General features: G+C 40.5%; 1 protein-coding gene across 4 annotated transcripts in view; it reads right to left on the minus strand.

Annotated features, from left to right (window-relative positions):
* Positions 1–16,220, minus strand: part of CTDSPL2 (CTD small phosphatase like 2) — a 202,553-nt gene that overhangs the window by 81,109 nt on the left and 105,224 nt on the right. For 3 of the 4 annotated variants that reach the window (XM_033920362.1, XM_033920361.1, XM_033920363.1), the window contains one exon: positions 999–1,061. The exons of the other annotated variant lie outside the window; for it this stretch is intronic. In XM_033920362.1, coding sequence (XP_033776253.1) covers positions 999–1,061 — 63 coding nt within the window. The remainder of the gene's footprint in view (positions 1–998; positions 1,062–16,220) is intronic. 4 annotated transcript variants of the gene reach the window in all.

The following is a 16,220-nucleotide window of genomic DNA, read 5'->3' on the forward strand; positions in this document are numbered from 1 at the left end:
TGCATGCTTCGAGGGGGAGACATGTTTATGCGTTTTAGCTTTCTTACAAGGTTCCCCTGATGATGGAAACACCGACAATGAAGAGGTGGAATGAATTGTCAATGCTGTTGGTGCTAGTGTCGATGCAGGAGTAGTACGAGGTTGTGTGTTCGCATTAGAGTCTCCAACCATAGTCAATGTACCCAAAGATGAACCGAAAAGTTTCTCAAATTGCAACTTTCTGGCTTTAAGCAACCTCTTCTGCAGACGAGAGCAGAGCGTGCAGGAAATATCTCAATGAATAGGACCTACACACTGGTCGCACTAATTATGTGGGTCTTTACCTGAAATGGTCCTATAGCATCAAGTTCACCGCTTGAAGCAGCTAGGAGTCTTGAACATCGATGGAAAAACCACCAACATGAAGTCAAAGGACACAATGATCCAGGGAGGTTGAGTAGGTGTAATATCGAAAAAATGTTGATGCTCCCAGCCTGTAAAGAGCCTGAAGCCCAAAATGCAAAGTTGATGAAAAAATACATTTTTTAAAATCAAACAGGAAGGCACAAAATGATTCTAAGTTTGACATACTTAGAGATACTCTAAATCACAGTTTCTCAGCTCCGCAGAAAACTTATGGTCCCATGAGCTGATCTAGGGCAGCAAGGTACTAGCAAAGCGTGGTATGGGTAGTTTTAAAGTGACAGTTCATGTCAGGTTCTGTGGATTACATCACCCACATATGAGAATATACTGCCTGTCTTCGAAGAATGACATTTTCCACAGTTTTTAAAAGTTCAAAACTTCCCCCAGATTCTCTAGTTCTGATATTCTTTTTGTACAATTTATAAATCAATTTAAAAAAAAAGTGATTTATAATGTAAGTTTAGAAAATGAAGATAAATGATTTTTATAGACAACACAAAGCTTTCCCCCCTTATCTTCCTGATGTGATTAAACCCCTCTCCAAAATAGAAATGCACTGCATTTGAAGTAAAATAAATCAAGAGTATTTTTACCTCATAGAGCTGAGACATGCGTTCAAGGAATTCTCTGAAGAATGGCCTTAACCGCACATAGACCTAAAAGCACCATGAAAGTGTTACTAGACAAGAAAAGAATATTTAAAAGGAAAATCATGGGGATTTCACTGTATAATCACTAAGAAAAATGAAATGTACTGGATACTATCTCATTGACAATATTTTAGACATAATATTTCATGGCCCAGAATAAAGACCATCAAGTCTGCTTATCCCATCACCTAAATATCCCTTCCTCTCCCTTACAAATCCTATGATTTCTTGAATTCAGGAGGCAGAGACAAAGACTATCTGAATTCAAAAAAGCATGAGACAAGCACATAAGATCTCTAAAGGGGAGGAAGTGATATTAGATGGTATGAATAGGCAGTCTTGATGGGCTTTATGGCCTCTATGTTAGAATCACTAACTGAGCATTCCAAGAGCAAAACACTACCAGGACAATATTTAGTCTGCAATAGTCAACATTTTAAAATGGTGGCTGAATTAGACAACATTGGTGCACACCTGTAACAGCTGTTCTCCATGGACAACAGGATACAACAGCCACACATATGGGTGACATCACAGCTGACAGTGCCGAAAAGCACTTGCTACAGAGTTCAGAGGACCTATAACAAGACTTCCGAGCATGAGTAGGAGTTCCTACCTGAAGACAAGATTCTAATCCTTTCAGTTATATTATAAATCTGATTTCAACTGTGGGAAAGATAGGGCAGGATTGTATAGCTGTTGCATCCTGCTGTCCACAGAGAACATCCATTACAAGCTGCAACAATGCTTTTTCTCCATGGACAAGCAGGAATAACAGCTGCCATACATGTTTGTTACAGTAAAGAAATATAAGTATGCAACTTGAAAAAAATATGATGGAGAAGTTGAGCTTAAGTCTTAAAACAGCAACAGAACTTATTATAGCATTAGCAAATGATCAGTAGAAAAAGGTTGATCAATACAATAATATTTAGCAAACCTATGAGGAAAAGACCAAGTAACTGCTTGACAAAGGACTATCAAGAAACAGAACGTAATTATGCCAATGAAGTAGACATTGCTCTGAGTCTATGAGCAGTCACTCTTGGAGGACTGTGAACAGAATAGGACCGGTATAATAAGAAATGTAATCAGCTAGTTTGAAAGAGTTTTTTTGAGACAGGAAAACCTGGTTTATTTGGATTGAGAGAAAGAGGTGAAAAGGACAATTAGGTTTATTAACCATCTCCAGATATATATGGAGAGTTTACTCACAGTCCAAGGTGTGCAGAGCTGATTATTATATTGTAGAATGTGGAGGAGGAGATAGTATTGGTAAAATAATAGGAGAGAGATACCGTTTTTGGTAAAATCTTGGAATGCTTCCTTAGGAGAACTCTACTAGACAGAAATTGTAGGTAAGGATGGCAATACACTAGAGATTGTAGAAGATTCGTTTGGCTGAAGTTATAGTAATCAGAAACAAAGTTTACCACGTGAGGAATTTTAAGTCCGTTGTATGGAGATATTCAAATGGAGGACAAGATTATGAACCCAATGCAAAATTGTTTTTTGAAAAGGTGGTTTAATGTTTAAAAGGATCTCTCAAAAAACAAGAGACAACAGGATTTTGAGATATTGGAAATGAAGAAGAGGTGAATGAGATGATTGGAAACCAAATAGTGTCCAAAAATATAAATGTTGAAATTAATCAAATGTGATGGAACACCAATAGTGTATATAATGCGATTTAAATCAAGGGAAAAAAAGACCTCAAAATACCCCAAGAATGCAATCAATAAGTCACAATCATATTGGGGTTGGGTATCATCATAGGTCAAAAACCATTGAATTTTTAATTTTAATAATTCATTAATAATCTTAATTTTATATGATAGTTTTATATTATTTTTGTGATTGACTTTTCATTATCTCAACTTTCTTCTTACCAATGAGCATTGAAAAACCAGCAATTGTATATTCAAGATTTTTAACTGGCTTATCCAAAAAAATATCAATAAGCACTTATCTTAGTAACCCGACGGAGGCCCTGTCCGTTTCTCACCATGAGGCTTCTTCAAGGGTAATGATAGGGCTTAATAATTCACCAGTGGAAACTCAAAAGGGCTCATTGCTCATTCAACAGTCTGTTGCTCCTCTAGCACGGAAGCACAAAATCTCTACATTCCGCGGATTTTCAAAGAAAGGAAAACTAAAGGCAAAGGAGAACCGGCATAGCTTACTAGAGAGGTGAAGGAAGACATAAAAGAAAAGGACTCTTTTAAAAAATGGAAACGCACGAAAATAACTGAAACTTGGAACAAACACAAAAATGATCAGAAGAAATGTCACAAGGCAGTGAGGGATGCCAAAAAGGACTATGAGAAGAAAATAGCGCAAGAGGCCACAAATTTCAAGCCCTTCTTTAGATATTTAAAAGAAAAAAAACCTGCAAAAGAGGTGGTGGGACCGCTGGATGACCAGGGAAGAAAAGGGTACATCAAGGAAGACAAACAAATTGCAGTCAGACTAAATTCCTTCTTTGCATATGTCTTTACGAAGGAGAACACCGCAACAATACCAGAAGCAGTGAAAGTGTTCAAAGGAGTAATAGTCTCACCACAGTAGAAGTGGACTTGGACCAGATATACTACCAGATCGATAATCTTAAAAGCGATAAATCCACTGGACCTGATGGAATTCACCCGAGAGTCTTAAAAGAACTGAAGGTTGAAATCGGAGAGCTTTTGCAAAAACTTGCCAACCTGTCAATTAGAACTGGACAGATACCGGAAGATTGGAAGATAGCGAACGTCACGCCAATTTTCAAAAAAGGATCAAGAGGAGAACCGGGCAACTACAGACCTGTGAGTCTTACGTCTGTCCCTGGAAAGATGGTTGAAGTACAGATTAAAGATAGCATAGTCCGGCACTTGGATACACACGACCTGATAAGAGCCAGTCAACATGGCTTCAGGAAAGGGAAATCATGTTTGACGAATTTACTTCAATTTTTTGAGGCCGTGAACAAACAAATTGATAGCGGAGAACCGGTGGACATAATATACTTGGACTTCCAGAAAGCGTTTGACAATGGAGATCACTCTGAGGAAAGGGATGTTACCAGTGGTGTGCCTTAAGATTCTGTTCTTTTTAACATTTTTATAAACAATATTGCTGCAGGGCTGTCAGGTAAGATTTGCCTCTTTGCGGATGATACCAAAATCTGCAATAGACACCCAGGATGGTGTGAAGAACATGAAGAAAGGCTTGGCAAAGCTTGAAGAATGGTCTGAAATTTGGCAGCTAAAATTTAATGTTAAGAAATGCAAGGTCATGCATTTGGGTTGCAAAAACACGAGGGAACGGTACAGTTTAAGGGGTGAAGAATCTATGTGCACGACACAAGAGCAGGACTTGGGTGTGATTATATGTGATGATCTTAAGGTGGCCAAACAGGTTGAAACGGTGACAGTGAAAGCTAGAAAGATGCTAGGGTGCATAAGAAGAGGTATGGCCAGTAGGAAAAAGGAGGCATTTATGACCCTGTATAAAACTGATGAAATCTCATTTAGAATATTGTGTACAATTCTGGAGATCGTACCTTCAAAAAGATATAAAAAGGATGGAGTCAGTCCAGGAGAAGGCTACTAAAATGGTGCGTGGTCTTTGTCATAAGGTGTATTGGGACAGACTTAAAGATCTCATTGACTACACCTGAGCCTAATTTTTGGACCTTTTGCTAATATCTCTCTTCTAGTGGGCTCTATGGACCTTACAGAAATGTAATTTAAAATCTTGCACAGGGCTTATTATCTCAAGAGCTCGGGGTAGGGTAATGGGTTTGTGGGATGATGCCATCTTCTCCCATTGTCTGAAGTCTACGGGAACTTTGGTCTATATGTTTCTGGAATGCCCTCATGTAGCGGTTTGGCTCCACGTTCTACCCTTCCTTGATGGGTTGGTGGGGCGACGGGTGCCAAGGGATTATGGGTTGTTGCTGTTGGGGGATCAGAGGAAGCTTCTCCAGGGGGGATTTGCTCTCCCACATCGGAAGTTTTTATATACTGTGCTCCTGTTGGTAAAAAAGCTCTTGCTACAGCATTGGGTGGATTCGACACCTGCATCTTTCCCGCAGTGGTTAGAAAGGATTTAGGAGGTCGCTTCCTATGAGATTCGCACCTATCATTCTGCCCTTTCCAGCGACAAACATTTTTATATTTCACTGTGGAAGGCATTCCAGATAGAGGCTGAGGCGGCTGTTTCCTCTGCCTCGCCGTGATTTTTGCTGTGCTGGATCTATGGAGCCTGTGGCTGTCTCTCTGCTCTCAAGCTAGTGTGAATGGTAGGTATATGGTCGGGATGTCTATGGGGGGTTTGTTGGGGCCTATTTGGTGTGGTTAGTATGGTATGTATTGCTGGCTTTTGTGTGTCTGTTGGCATGGTTGTGGTAGTGAGTGCAATAAAAGGTTAGTGCAGCTATGGCTTGTTCTCTAGGAGGATGCCCTCTTAGTGCATCTACTCCATTCCCCTTTATGGGGGAACAGCTGTGACGATGCACTTTTGTATTATGTGAACACTGCATTTGTTAATATTTTATTTCTTCTCCCAAGTGGTTGTTTCTTTCTGTTATCCTCCCTGGATAGTTTGTTATCTTATTGCTTATTATTTGTGATGTGGCTTCTGTTTTCCTGTTTTGATGTTGGCTGCATTATCAATAAAAATTATTTTAAAAAAAATAATAATCAGATCTCAATCTGTATACTTTGGCGGAAAGGTAGGAGAGGGGAGATATGATAGAGATGTTTTAATACCTATGTGATGTAAATGCACATGAGTCGTGTCTCTTTCATTTGAAAGGAAGCTCTGGAATAAGAGGGCATAGGATGAAGTGATAGGTGATAGGCTTAGGAGTAATCTAAGAAAATACTTTTTTTTACAGAAAGGGTGGTAGATGCGTGGAACAGTCTCCCGGTAGAGGTGGTGGAGACAGAGACTGAGTCTAATTTCAAAAAAGCCTGGGATAGGCACATGGGATCTCTTAAGAGAGAGGAAGAGATAAAAGTTACTGCGGATGGGCAGACTGGATGGGCCATTTTTCCGACTGGTTGGAAGTTTGCCTTTGATAGCAAGACTTGTTATAAAGTTATTTAGATTGATTATATTTCTTGAAAAACTGGTTTAATCTGTTATTTTGATGGTATGAATAGGGTCTATTCAAAGAGGAGTAAGGTAGCTCAGTATTATCAATGGCTAAGATTTGCAAAGAGGTGTATTTTCTTTAATTTTTGAAAAGAGATTCTCATAAATGCCTTCTCTGATCCCAGAAACACCAAGTCAAGCAATCCTATGAACTGCTATTGCAACTCTGGAAGCTGTTTCATAAGAATCAATGAAGATCTTATAAGGTACTTTGTGCATTTATGCAAATCCTGAACAACTGCTTGGAGCAAGTTGAATTGGTTAATTTTGTCAATGATTTCATACAGATCTTGAGAAATTAGAAATTGATGGGCTGCAATTCTAGCTGCAAGCATAGAATTTTGGAAATATTTTTTTCCTGTTGTTATCAAGAAGATTGTGATTTTCACCAGGTGAAGTGGTTGAACAAGAGCATGAATGTTTGGACTGTTTAAGAGCAGATTCAACTACTACTGAAGGATGGTGGGATAACTAAAGTTTGTTGTGATCAAGCACCTGCCAAATTTTGTATTTGATTTCAATTCTCTCTAGAAGTGTTGTAAGAAGCTCTTGCCAGATTAAGGCTTGTTGCTCCAAAAGATGTTCATGGATAGGCAGATCTACCAAGGATTTTGGAGCTTCCAGGTATTTAAGAGCTCTTAAATATTTACTTCTTGATTCAGGTTTGTCAGTTGTGGTAAAAGTCAATTGCAGATGATGTAAACATTACAGGAAGCGGAAGAGCAAAAGCTTCTGCTTGGGTCTGGCTTGGAGGCTGTGGAGCATCTTTAGAAGGTGTGAGGGTAATAACATAAGTTTATTTATATTCTGCCATTTACCTTTCAATTCAACATGAATAACAATAAAAGAAAGCTGAAACAATATCAAGGAATATCCAACAATCATATAAAAAAAATAAAAACATCACCCCTCAATTCCTTGCCAGTAGCAATTTACTAAACAAATAGGGGAGAGTGTGGCGCAGTGGTTAAAGCTACAGCCTCAGCACCCTGAGGTTGTGGGTTCAAACCCATGCTGCTCCTTGTGACCCTGGGCAAGTTACTTAATCCCCCCATTGCCCCAGGTACGATAGATAGATTGTGAGCACACTGGGACAGAGAGGGAAAACTGCTTGAGTACCTGAATAAATGCATGTAAACCATTCTGAGCTCCCCTGGGAGAACGGTATAGAAAATTGAATAAATAAAATAAATAAATAAATACACCTGAAGGACCTGTAGTTTGGAAAAGATAACAAAATAGTCAAAATACATTTATCCAATCAAGTAGAAGATTGTAATCCATATTGTGATGAAAAGCTGCCTCCAAAGCTCAGTAAAAATAGGAGGCGGCTAAGGTGGTGTACAAACTTTTTCAGTGATTTTAGGTTGAGAAGAGATACTGGCGAATTGACAGTGCAGCAGTAAAGATGAGATGTGCTTTAGCTTAGCTAGATATTTTCTCCTCTTAAGAGAAGGAGAAAGCACAACGTTTGGATCAAGGCTAAGTCCTGAAGGTGGAGATGAGGAACCATCCTGACTAAGAGAATCACCAACATTGTGATGTCTATGCTTGCGAGATGAAGGAGAATGCTGGTGAGACTGGCGGTTAGAAACAGGACTTCAGCGCTAGTGATGTTCACATCAGGAGCTGGGAGAAGTGCGATGTTGAGGGGAGTCCGAGCTGTGGTGCCTGTCCGACGTGCTTCGGCATTAAAAATGTCTTGAGGCACTGTGATGTTGGCATCAACAGTTGGCTGATAAAACTGGTAATGGGGGTGGATGAAGGAACAGTGTGCACAGCCTAAAACAGCTTGCTTATGAGCATAGCAAGATATCGCTAGTTGAGCCACTTTACAGTAAGTATTAGGAGTGGTGACAGCAGGAATTTTTGAGAGCTCTTTTGAAAGTCTTTCTGGCTTTAACTGAGGAAAGAAGTTAGTGAAGGAGTGCTTGGAGCGTTGAACTACCTCTGGTATAGGTAGAGACTGCTCCTTGAAAATGCAACTTTAACTACTGCTGTCTGTATTTAGAGGCTCATGATGACATTTGAGCACAATGTTCTCAATGAGCCAGGTCATGAGAAAAGCCCAAACAAATTCAACATTACTGTAATAGACATTTTGCTTGTATAAGAGGTGCATTTTTTTGAAATCAGGGATTTTATCCAAATCGAAGAGGAGGGCTGCAAAGACAAACTCAATGTTGAGAAAAGATGAAGGTAACAATGGCGTTGAAACTACCAACTGCTGTGGCAGTTAAAAAATAATTGAAGAGATCTGAATCTTGCTGTAAGGAGGGGGGAATGCCTGTGCCTCCTCAGATGCCTTATTAAATGTCTTCTGAGCTCTGTGACAAGGGCCAATTGGTACTGTCAGCTGTGATGTCACCCACATGTGTGGCTGTTGTTAATCCTGCCTGTCCATGGAGAACTGGCTATTCAATATTATGCCTAATCTGGCTGCCAGTATTGAATATCGGGGTCTTTGTGAGTCACCAGACATTATTCAGGTCTAGTTGATAATCAGTGCCATTACTAGGGAAAACTAACTAGGCACAGTTAGGACAGCATTATATGCAGTCCTGTTTGTCCAGTTAGTTACTAGCACTGAATACTGGCAGCACCCAGATAACTTCTAGGTCTGCTCCATTCCATCTCAGACCACTCCTGCAGCAATCAAGAGCTGATATTCAGCAGCTCTATCCAGTTAAGTACCAATGAATATCAGAGTCTGAGTCATGCAGCACTATGTAACAGGGTAGTAGCATCTCCTGGCCATTAAATAGTACTGATTCCTGTGTTTTGGAGTGGCTCTCTAGCAGAGATGTAGAGGGATGAAAAGGTAGATTTTATGAGAGAATAAATGGGTCAAGAGAAGTGGTACTTTGATACATATTCATTTAAAATATTTGGAATAAATGTTTTCAGTATCTTAAAAACAATAATATAGCTTTAAAAGTATATATATGAGCAGGTGGCCTAGTGGTTAGAACTGCTGATATATAAGGAAGTAGTCTAGTGGTTAGAACTGCTGCCTCAGCACCCTGAGCTTGCGAGTTTGATCACAGCCTACTCTTTGTGACTCTGGGCAAATCACTTGATCTTCCATTGCCCCAGGTAGATTGTGAGCCTGCTGGAACATAGGGAAAATATAAGAGTAACTGATTACTATTCAATGTATTGTAAACCACTTTGGGTGAATCTCTTCATGAAAAAGGCGATACCAGCACCTGAACCTGAGTTCTATCTATTTCCTCTTTACCCTCATTCTTTCCAATTTCTTTTATCAGATTCCATTTCTTTCTCTTATATTTCCCTTTATTGGCATTTCTTTGCACAGCTTTCAGTTCTCACTTAACTCTCTACTCCATGTTTCTTTCTCATTTAGTAGAAGTAAATTAAGATTAGGTTGTTTGCTTGTTTGTGGGCTTTTTTTTTTTTTTTTAACCTTTACTTCAAAGGGGGAGGCAAGCTACTTATACTTTTGAACATAGTAACAGTAGATGACAGCAGATAAAGACCTGAATGGTTCATACAGTCTGCCCAACAGTCACACTCATTATCAATTCATAATTAAACCAGCAATGAATGGGATATAAAATACTTATATTTCATCGTACAATTTGCATATTAATCTCCTCTTTCTTTGCCATTTTTTGAAACACAGACTGAAGAAGTTAGCACTATCCTTATGTCTCAACTACTGAGTTACCATCAAAGTCCACTCCATCCTATCCTAGTTGCCTCCCTACACATCTCAAGTCACAATCACCTCATTGTTCAAGACTTGCTTACAGACCTCTCATCAATTAGCTCAAATGAATTAGATAGGCATGTTTGCTATTGAGGAATCGAAGAAGTAAATATGTCAAATTTCATTTAGCTATTAAAAGAGAAATATTAACTACATTTCTGGCTGCTTGAATTAGTAAGCTTGTAAATCTTATATTAAAATAACATACCAGATTTTGTTCAGGATCCTTGATGGTATGGTGTCCGAGAATGGTCCCTCGATGGAATCTTTGGGCGTTGCTCGGAATAGGCTGAGATCGGATACATTGGAGCAGGTATCTGCACTATGTGTGGCTGCAGCATCTCAGCTAGCTCCTCCTGCAACAGCACTCCCAAATGATTTTGCAGAGATGGTACCAGTATCGATGTTGTCAAGGGTACAGTAAGCACAGGCTGCGTCAAATGTTGAGGCATTGGTGACCAAGATGTTTACCATTTACCTCAAAGCAGACACCAATTGCAGTGATGGTGATCTGGTATCGGTGCGTTAAAGGCGAAGATGCCCGAGATGATGCCGAAGCATGCCTGTTGGGGGAAACATGTTTATGTTTCTTAGCTTTCTTACAAGGTTCCCCCAAGGAAGGCAGCACAACGAAGCAGAGTGGAATGGGTTGTCAGTGCCAGTGTCAATGCTGGTATTGCTGGCTGTTAAGTGTCAGCGTCAGTGTCTCCAGACATTCTCGATGTACAAGAAGTTGACACAAAAAAGTTTTTCGTACTGCAACTTCCTGGCTTTAAGCGACCTCTTCTGCAATTTAGAGCACAGCATGAAGGAAATTTCTCAGTGTTCAAGACCTAGGAACTGGACATATCAGTTATGTGAGTCTATCCCTGAAATGGTCCTGTGGCACCAAGTGTACTGCTTGAAACCTTGGACATCGAAGAAGAAAAAATCACTGACACAAGGTCAAAGGTTGAGTAATGTTAAATAGGAAAAAACTGAAGACAACCCAAAAGTTTGAAACGAGACTACAGCGGGAACTCATGACTGCCATTTCTGTTTGCGACTCTGTACAGGGCAGGAGCATACAAAGATTGCTTCTGCTCTGCTTCACTGCTAAACCATCAGGCTTTAAAAAATAAGTGGTAGATGGGTCTGGGAGGCGGGAGGGAGCCAGGGGGTGGATCAGTAAGCCCTAAGTAGGTTGTGGAAGGATCCTGGATGCAGAAGGGAGGAGGGAGTGGGTCAGAGTTGGTCCTAAATAAGTTGTAGAGTTTTTAAAAAAGTAAATCTGGGAGGGGGAAAACACCGCAAACAATCAAAGTCATGAGTGCCGAACCCGTGAATATTGAGGGGGAAGTGTATGATGAAAATAAGGGATAAAAAGAAATGGGAAGGCACAAAAAATATACAAGTTTGATACACTTACAGAAACTCTAAGGAACAGCTTCTCAGCTCCTTGGAAAACTAATAACTGATGGTCCCGCGAGCTGACGTCGAGCAGTAACGCATCAGCATGCACGCGGTATAGACGGCCTTAAAGATTTAAAGTAACAGTATTTATTATTTATTTTAAAAATTTCTATACCATCTTAAACCTAAATGATTTACAAAATATTACATACATGAATTTAAAATAAATTAAAAGACTAATAAATATCAATGATTAGATCCTCAGAAAATCTACAATCGGAAGAAATCAGACCCTATAGAAAGGCATTTACAAACGATTGCGTTTTAAGTAGTTTCATAAATGTACTTTTGACTGTTTATACTGGGCTCTATGGATGACATTGCCCATGTTAGAATATACTGTCTGCTTGTTTTCAAATAAACTGTTTTACAGGGACATCTTTGGCGCCCTATAGTATAACACGCAAATGAGCTAGAGATGTGACATTTTACAATGTATCTAAGCTTATTGTGCTTACCATGCTTTTAGCTTATGACACATCTTGCTTGGCCATGGACGTTAAGTTGTGCTGTGTATTTACTGCATACAAGTCTAGACATTCAAAAGTATCACCTTTGCAACTGGGTTGTCATATGAAAATATCATGGTAGCAGTGTGTTGTAGAAGATTTTGGGAACATGCCCCAAGCTGTGACACCATTGTATCCTTTATGGTAAAATGGCTGCCTTGATGAGACAGGTCCTTGCCCATCCTGATGTTTTCTTATACTGTATATAACTTAGGCATCCTATTTCCATTTGTTTCTTTCTACAAACCAGCTGTTCTTTCTATTGTTTAACAGACGTCAATTCTGTTTTCTTGTTGTGTTTAGTTTTCATTGATTCACTTCACATTTTTTAAATTATTGTTACGTTTAGGTGATCATTTATTCTATCTTGTGGAGATTAACAACAAATTAGGTACTTCTAGTATTAGGATTTATGATGGTTCTGAATGTCAGAACCATTAGGTTTTTATTCTGGCCAAGGTAGCTTTCTCTTCAGAAGATCAAGAATTAATAAAAATACTATCTGGACTTTTGAGTTTATCTGTGGAATCTAGTATTTGTTCTTACCAAGAAGCTTTGACTGACCAAATCTGAATTTCTACAGAATCCTGCTGTAATCCCTTCAGGAAGCAGAATCACAGAAATGTCAAAGGTCTGCAGTCAATTGACCTTACTATAGCTGATCATCTGAAAACTATTACAAAATAAGACTTTTAACCAGGCCAAGAACTTTGCCCACGTTGTAGGTAACACTTTAATGCAAAGTTGGAAGAGGAAGGTTTCAGTCTGGTTCTTGTTGTGATGACCACATTAATGCAGTTGAAAACCTCAATTGCAGCTATATACCCCTTGGCATTTCTCCTTTAAAAATTCAGCAGGTAAAATTATTTGAGTATTACCCAGCATAAATTCAGTGAAGCCCAAGGGGCACCCTTTACTCACCCCCCAATCAAAGGCATACAACGTAAGAAAAACAGCCCACTAGTTACCCAAGTAGAGAAACTAGACCAACACATCTCCAACCTGCTGATCACAACGTCCAACTACAAAATCTTCAAGAGAGAAATAAAAAATAAAAAAAAAAAGTTATTCAGGAAATTTGTCAAACTAATCTTCTCAATAAATCCCTTGACTTTAATGCTTCTTCTAATTATCTATCTTGTCATTTCACTGGGTAAGACCAGACCGATTCTTTTGTAATCCATCTAGAACTGAAAGGTATTGGCGGAATAGAAGACACTAATGTAATGTAAATTGCAACTTTTAGTGGCTTAACTCCTGCTGATGTTGAACAAGAACCAGCAAATGATAAATGTCAAAAATGAACTGATTCAGTGGCATACCAAGGGTGGGGGGAGCTCCACTCCAGGTGCAGAGAACTCAGGGGCTGCTGGAGTAGTCATGGTTCTGTAGTCCTCCTATGCATGGCCATTGGCTCCACCGATCCCCACCATCTCTGACGTCAGCTTCCTATTCCTGGGCGAGAGACTGGCAGAATGTTGCTCATCAGTTTAAAAGAAATAGGATTTGCTATGTAAAATCTAGAATATCTATTTCCTCAATTGCTGGTAAGAATCTCTGGAATTCAATTCCAGGTATAATGAGATTATGCAAAGATCGTATGTCTTTCAAGAAATTGTTAAAAACACAATTGTTTGTGGACTCCTCTCTCTAACTCTGTGGTTATTATTTGTTTTAGATTTGACTAATTCTATATTAAGAAAATTTTGTTGGGGAGAAGGACTTATTTGTTTACTGCATTTTACGTTTGTTTTGTGTTTGAAATTGTGGATGTAAATTTTTTGTACATCGCTTAGATTTAAGCGATTCATACATTAATATAAATAAATAAATTGACAGCTGCACGCAGGAGTGTGCTTTGGCTAGATCAGGGGGTGCTCTGCCCCAGGTTTCCATCCGGCCAGATATGCCAACTGTACTGACTATGACCTTTTGATGACTAAGTTATGAAAATACTAGTCTTTAAGCCTGTTACATTAACGTGTGCTACAATAGATGTATCTGTCTGTCTGAACGAGGAGAATCTACGGGATCCCCGTCAACATGGATTTACTAAGGGGAGATCCTGCCAATCCAACCTGATCGGTTTCTTTGACTGGGTGACGAGAAAGCTGGATGTTGGGGAGTCCCTGGACATCGTATACCTGGACTTCAGCAAAGCATTCGATAGCGTACCACACCGCAGGTTGCTGAGCAAGATGAGTTCTATAGGATTGGGCGACACGTTGACGAAATGGATTGGGAACTGGCTTGAGTGTAGGCTTCAGAGGGTAGTGGTGAATGACACCCCCTCCGAAACGACGGAGGTGATCAGTGGAGTGCCACAGGGCTCCGTCCTGGGCCCGATCCTGTTCAACATCTACATAAGAGACTTGGCAGAAGGGCTGCGAGGTAAAATAACATTATTCGCTGATGACGCCAAACTAAGCAATGTAGTGGCCAAGAGTACAACAGACAAAAATTCAATGCCCGACAACATGATGCACGACCTACTACTACTGGAGCGCTGGTCTAGGTCCTGGCAACTCAGCTTCAATGCCAAAAAATGCAAAGTCATGCACCTGGGCAGCCAAAATCCATGCAAGACTTACACCCTAAATGGCGAGATCCTAACAAGAACTGAAGCAGAACGTGACCTAGGGGTGATCATCAGTGAGGACATGAAGGCTGCCAATCAAGTGGAGCAAGCTTCCTTCAAAGCAAGGCAAATCATAGGTTGCATACGCAGGAGTTTCGTCAGCCGTAAGCCTGAAGTCATTATGCCATTGTATAGATCCATGGTGAGACCACACCTGGAGTACTGTGTGCAATTTTGGAGGCCGCATTACCGAAAAGATGTGCTGAGACTAGAGTCGGTCCAGAGAATGGCCACCCGGATGATCGCGGGTCTCAAGGATCTCCCGTACGAGGAAAGGCTGGATAAGTTACAGCTCTACTCACTCGAGGAACGCAGAGAGAGGGGAGACATGATCGAGACGTTCAAGTATCTCACAGGTCGCATCGAAGTGGAAGAAGATATCTTCCTTCTCAAGGGTCCCACGGCAACCAGAGGGCACCCGTGGAAAATCAGGGCAGGGAAACTGCACAGTGACACCAGGAAATTCTTTTTCACTGAAAGAGTGGTTGACCGCTGGAATAATCTTCCACTTCAGGTCACTGAGGCCAGCAGCGTGCCTGATTTTAAGGCCAAATGGGATAGACACATGTGATCTATTCACTGAGTTAGGTGGGGAAGGGTCATTGCGGTGGGTAGACTAGATGGGCCGTGGCCCTTATCTGCCGTATATTTCTATGTTTCTTTCTGTCTCTCTATCTCCTTAGCCGCTGTCTGTCTGTCTTTCTGTCTCTCTCTCCTTGGCCGCTTTCTGTTTGTCTATTTTTCTTTCTGTCTCTCTCTCTCCTTGGCCACTGTCTGTCTTTTTTTCTTTGTCTCTCTCTCTCTTTGGCCGCTGTCTGTCTGTCTTTCTCTCTGGTCCCCTGTCTGTCTGTAATTCTTTCTGTCTGTGTCTCTCCCTGGCCCCATCTGTCTCTTTCTTTCTCACTCCTTGGCCGCTGTCTGTCTGTTTGTCTCTCTGGCCCCCTGTCTGTTTGTCATTCTTTCTGTCTGTGTCTCTCCCTGGCCCCTTGACTTTCTTTCTTTCTCGCTCCTTGGCCGCTGGCTGGCTGTCTCTCTGGCCCCCTTTCTGTCATTCTTTCTGTCTCTCTCCCTGGCCCCTTATCTGTCTTTCTTTCTTTCTGTGTCTCTCCCTGGCCCCCTGCCTATCTCTCTCTAGCCCCCCGAGCAAACCAAGATTGCTGCCTGCCCCCAATATATCCCTCCCTCCAAAGCAGCCTCTTTTCCCTCTCTCCCTCCACTTCCCTGTGCAGCAGTAGCAGCCGGACGCCTCGCAGCACCTTGAAGGACATCCTCCTGCTGTTGCTCTCACCGCTGCACGTGCTGCTGCAAGCTGCTGTACGCCGCAAATCAAACAAAGCCACGGAATCACAAATCACGCTGTCAGGGATCATGGCGTAAGTGCGCCTGCTCGCTTAGGGTTTTATTATAGAGGATGTCTGAACAAAGATGTGTAATGTGTGAATTGTGGCTGTTCTTTTCTACTCCAAATAACAAGTAATAAATAACTGTACACTTCATGCTCCCTGTTTTGCATTGTTGTTTTGAATTTATTCGTTTTAGTTAATTTGTGTTTGACTTTGTTTGTATTATTTAATGTGAATTTGTATGTGATTTTGTTCCTCACTTAGATTTATGAATAAGCAGGTTATAAATTATTTTAAATAAAGCATGATAAGCACAAGATTAGATGCATTATAAAATGCCACATCTCC

Source organism: Geotrypetes seraphini, chromosome 14 (genome assembly GCF_902459505.1).
Source record: "Geotrypetes seraphini chromosome 14, aGeoSer1.1, whole genome shotgun sequence".
Classification (NCBI taxonomy): Eukaryota; Metazoa; Chordata; class Amphibia; order Gymnophiona; family Dermophiidae; genus Geotrypetes; species Geotrypetes seraphini.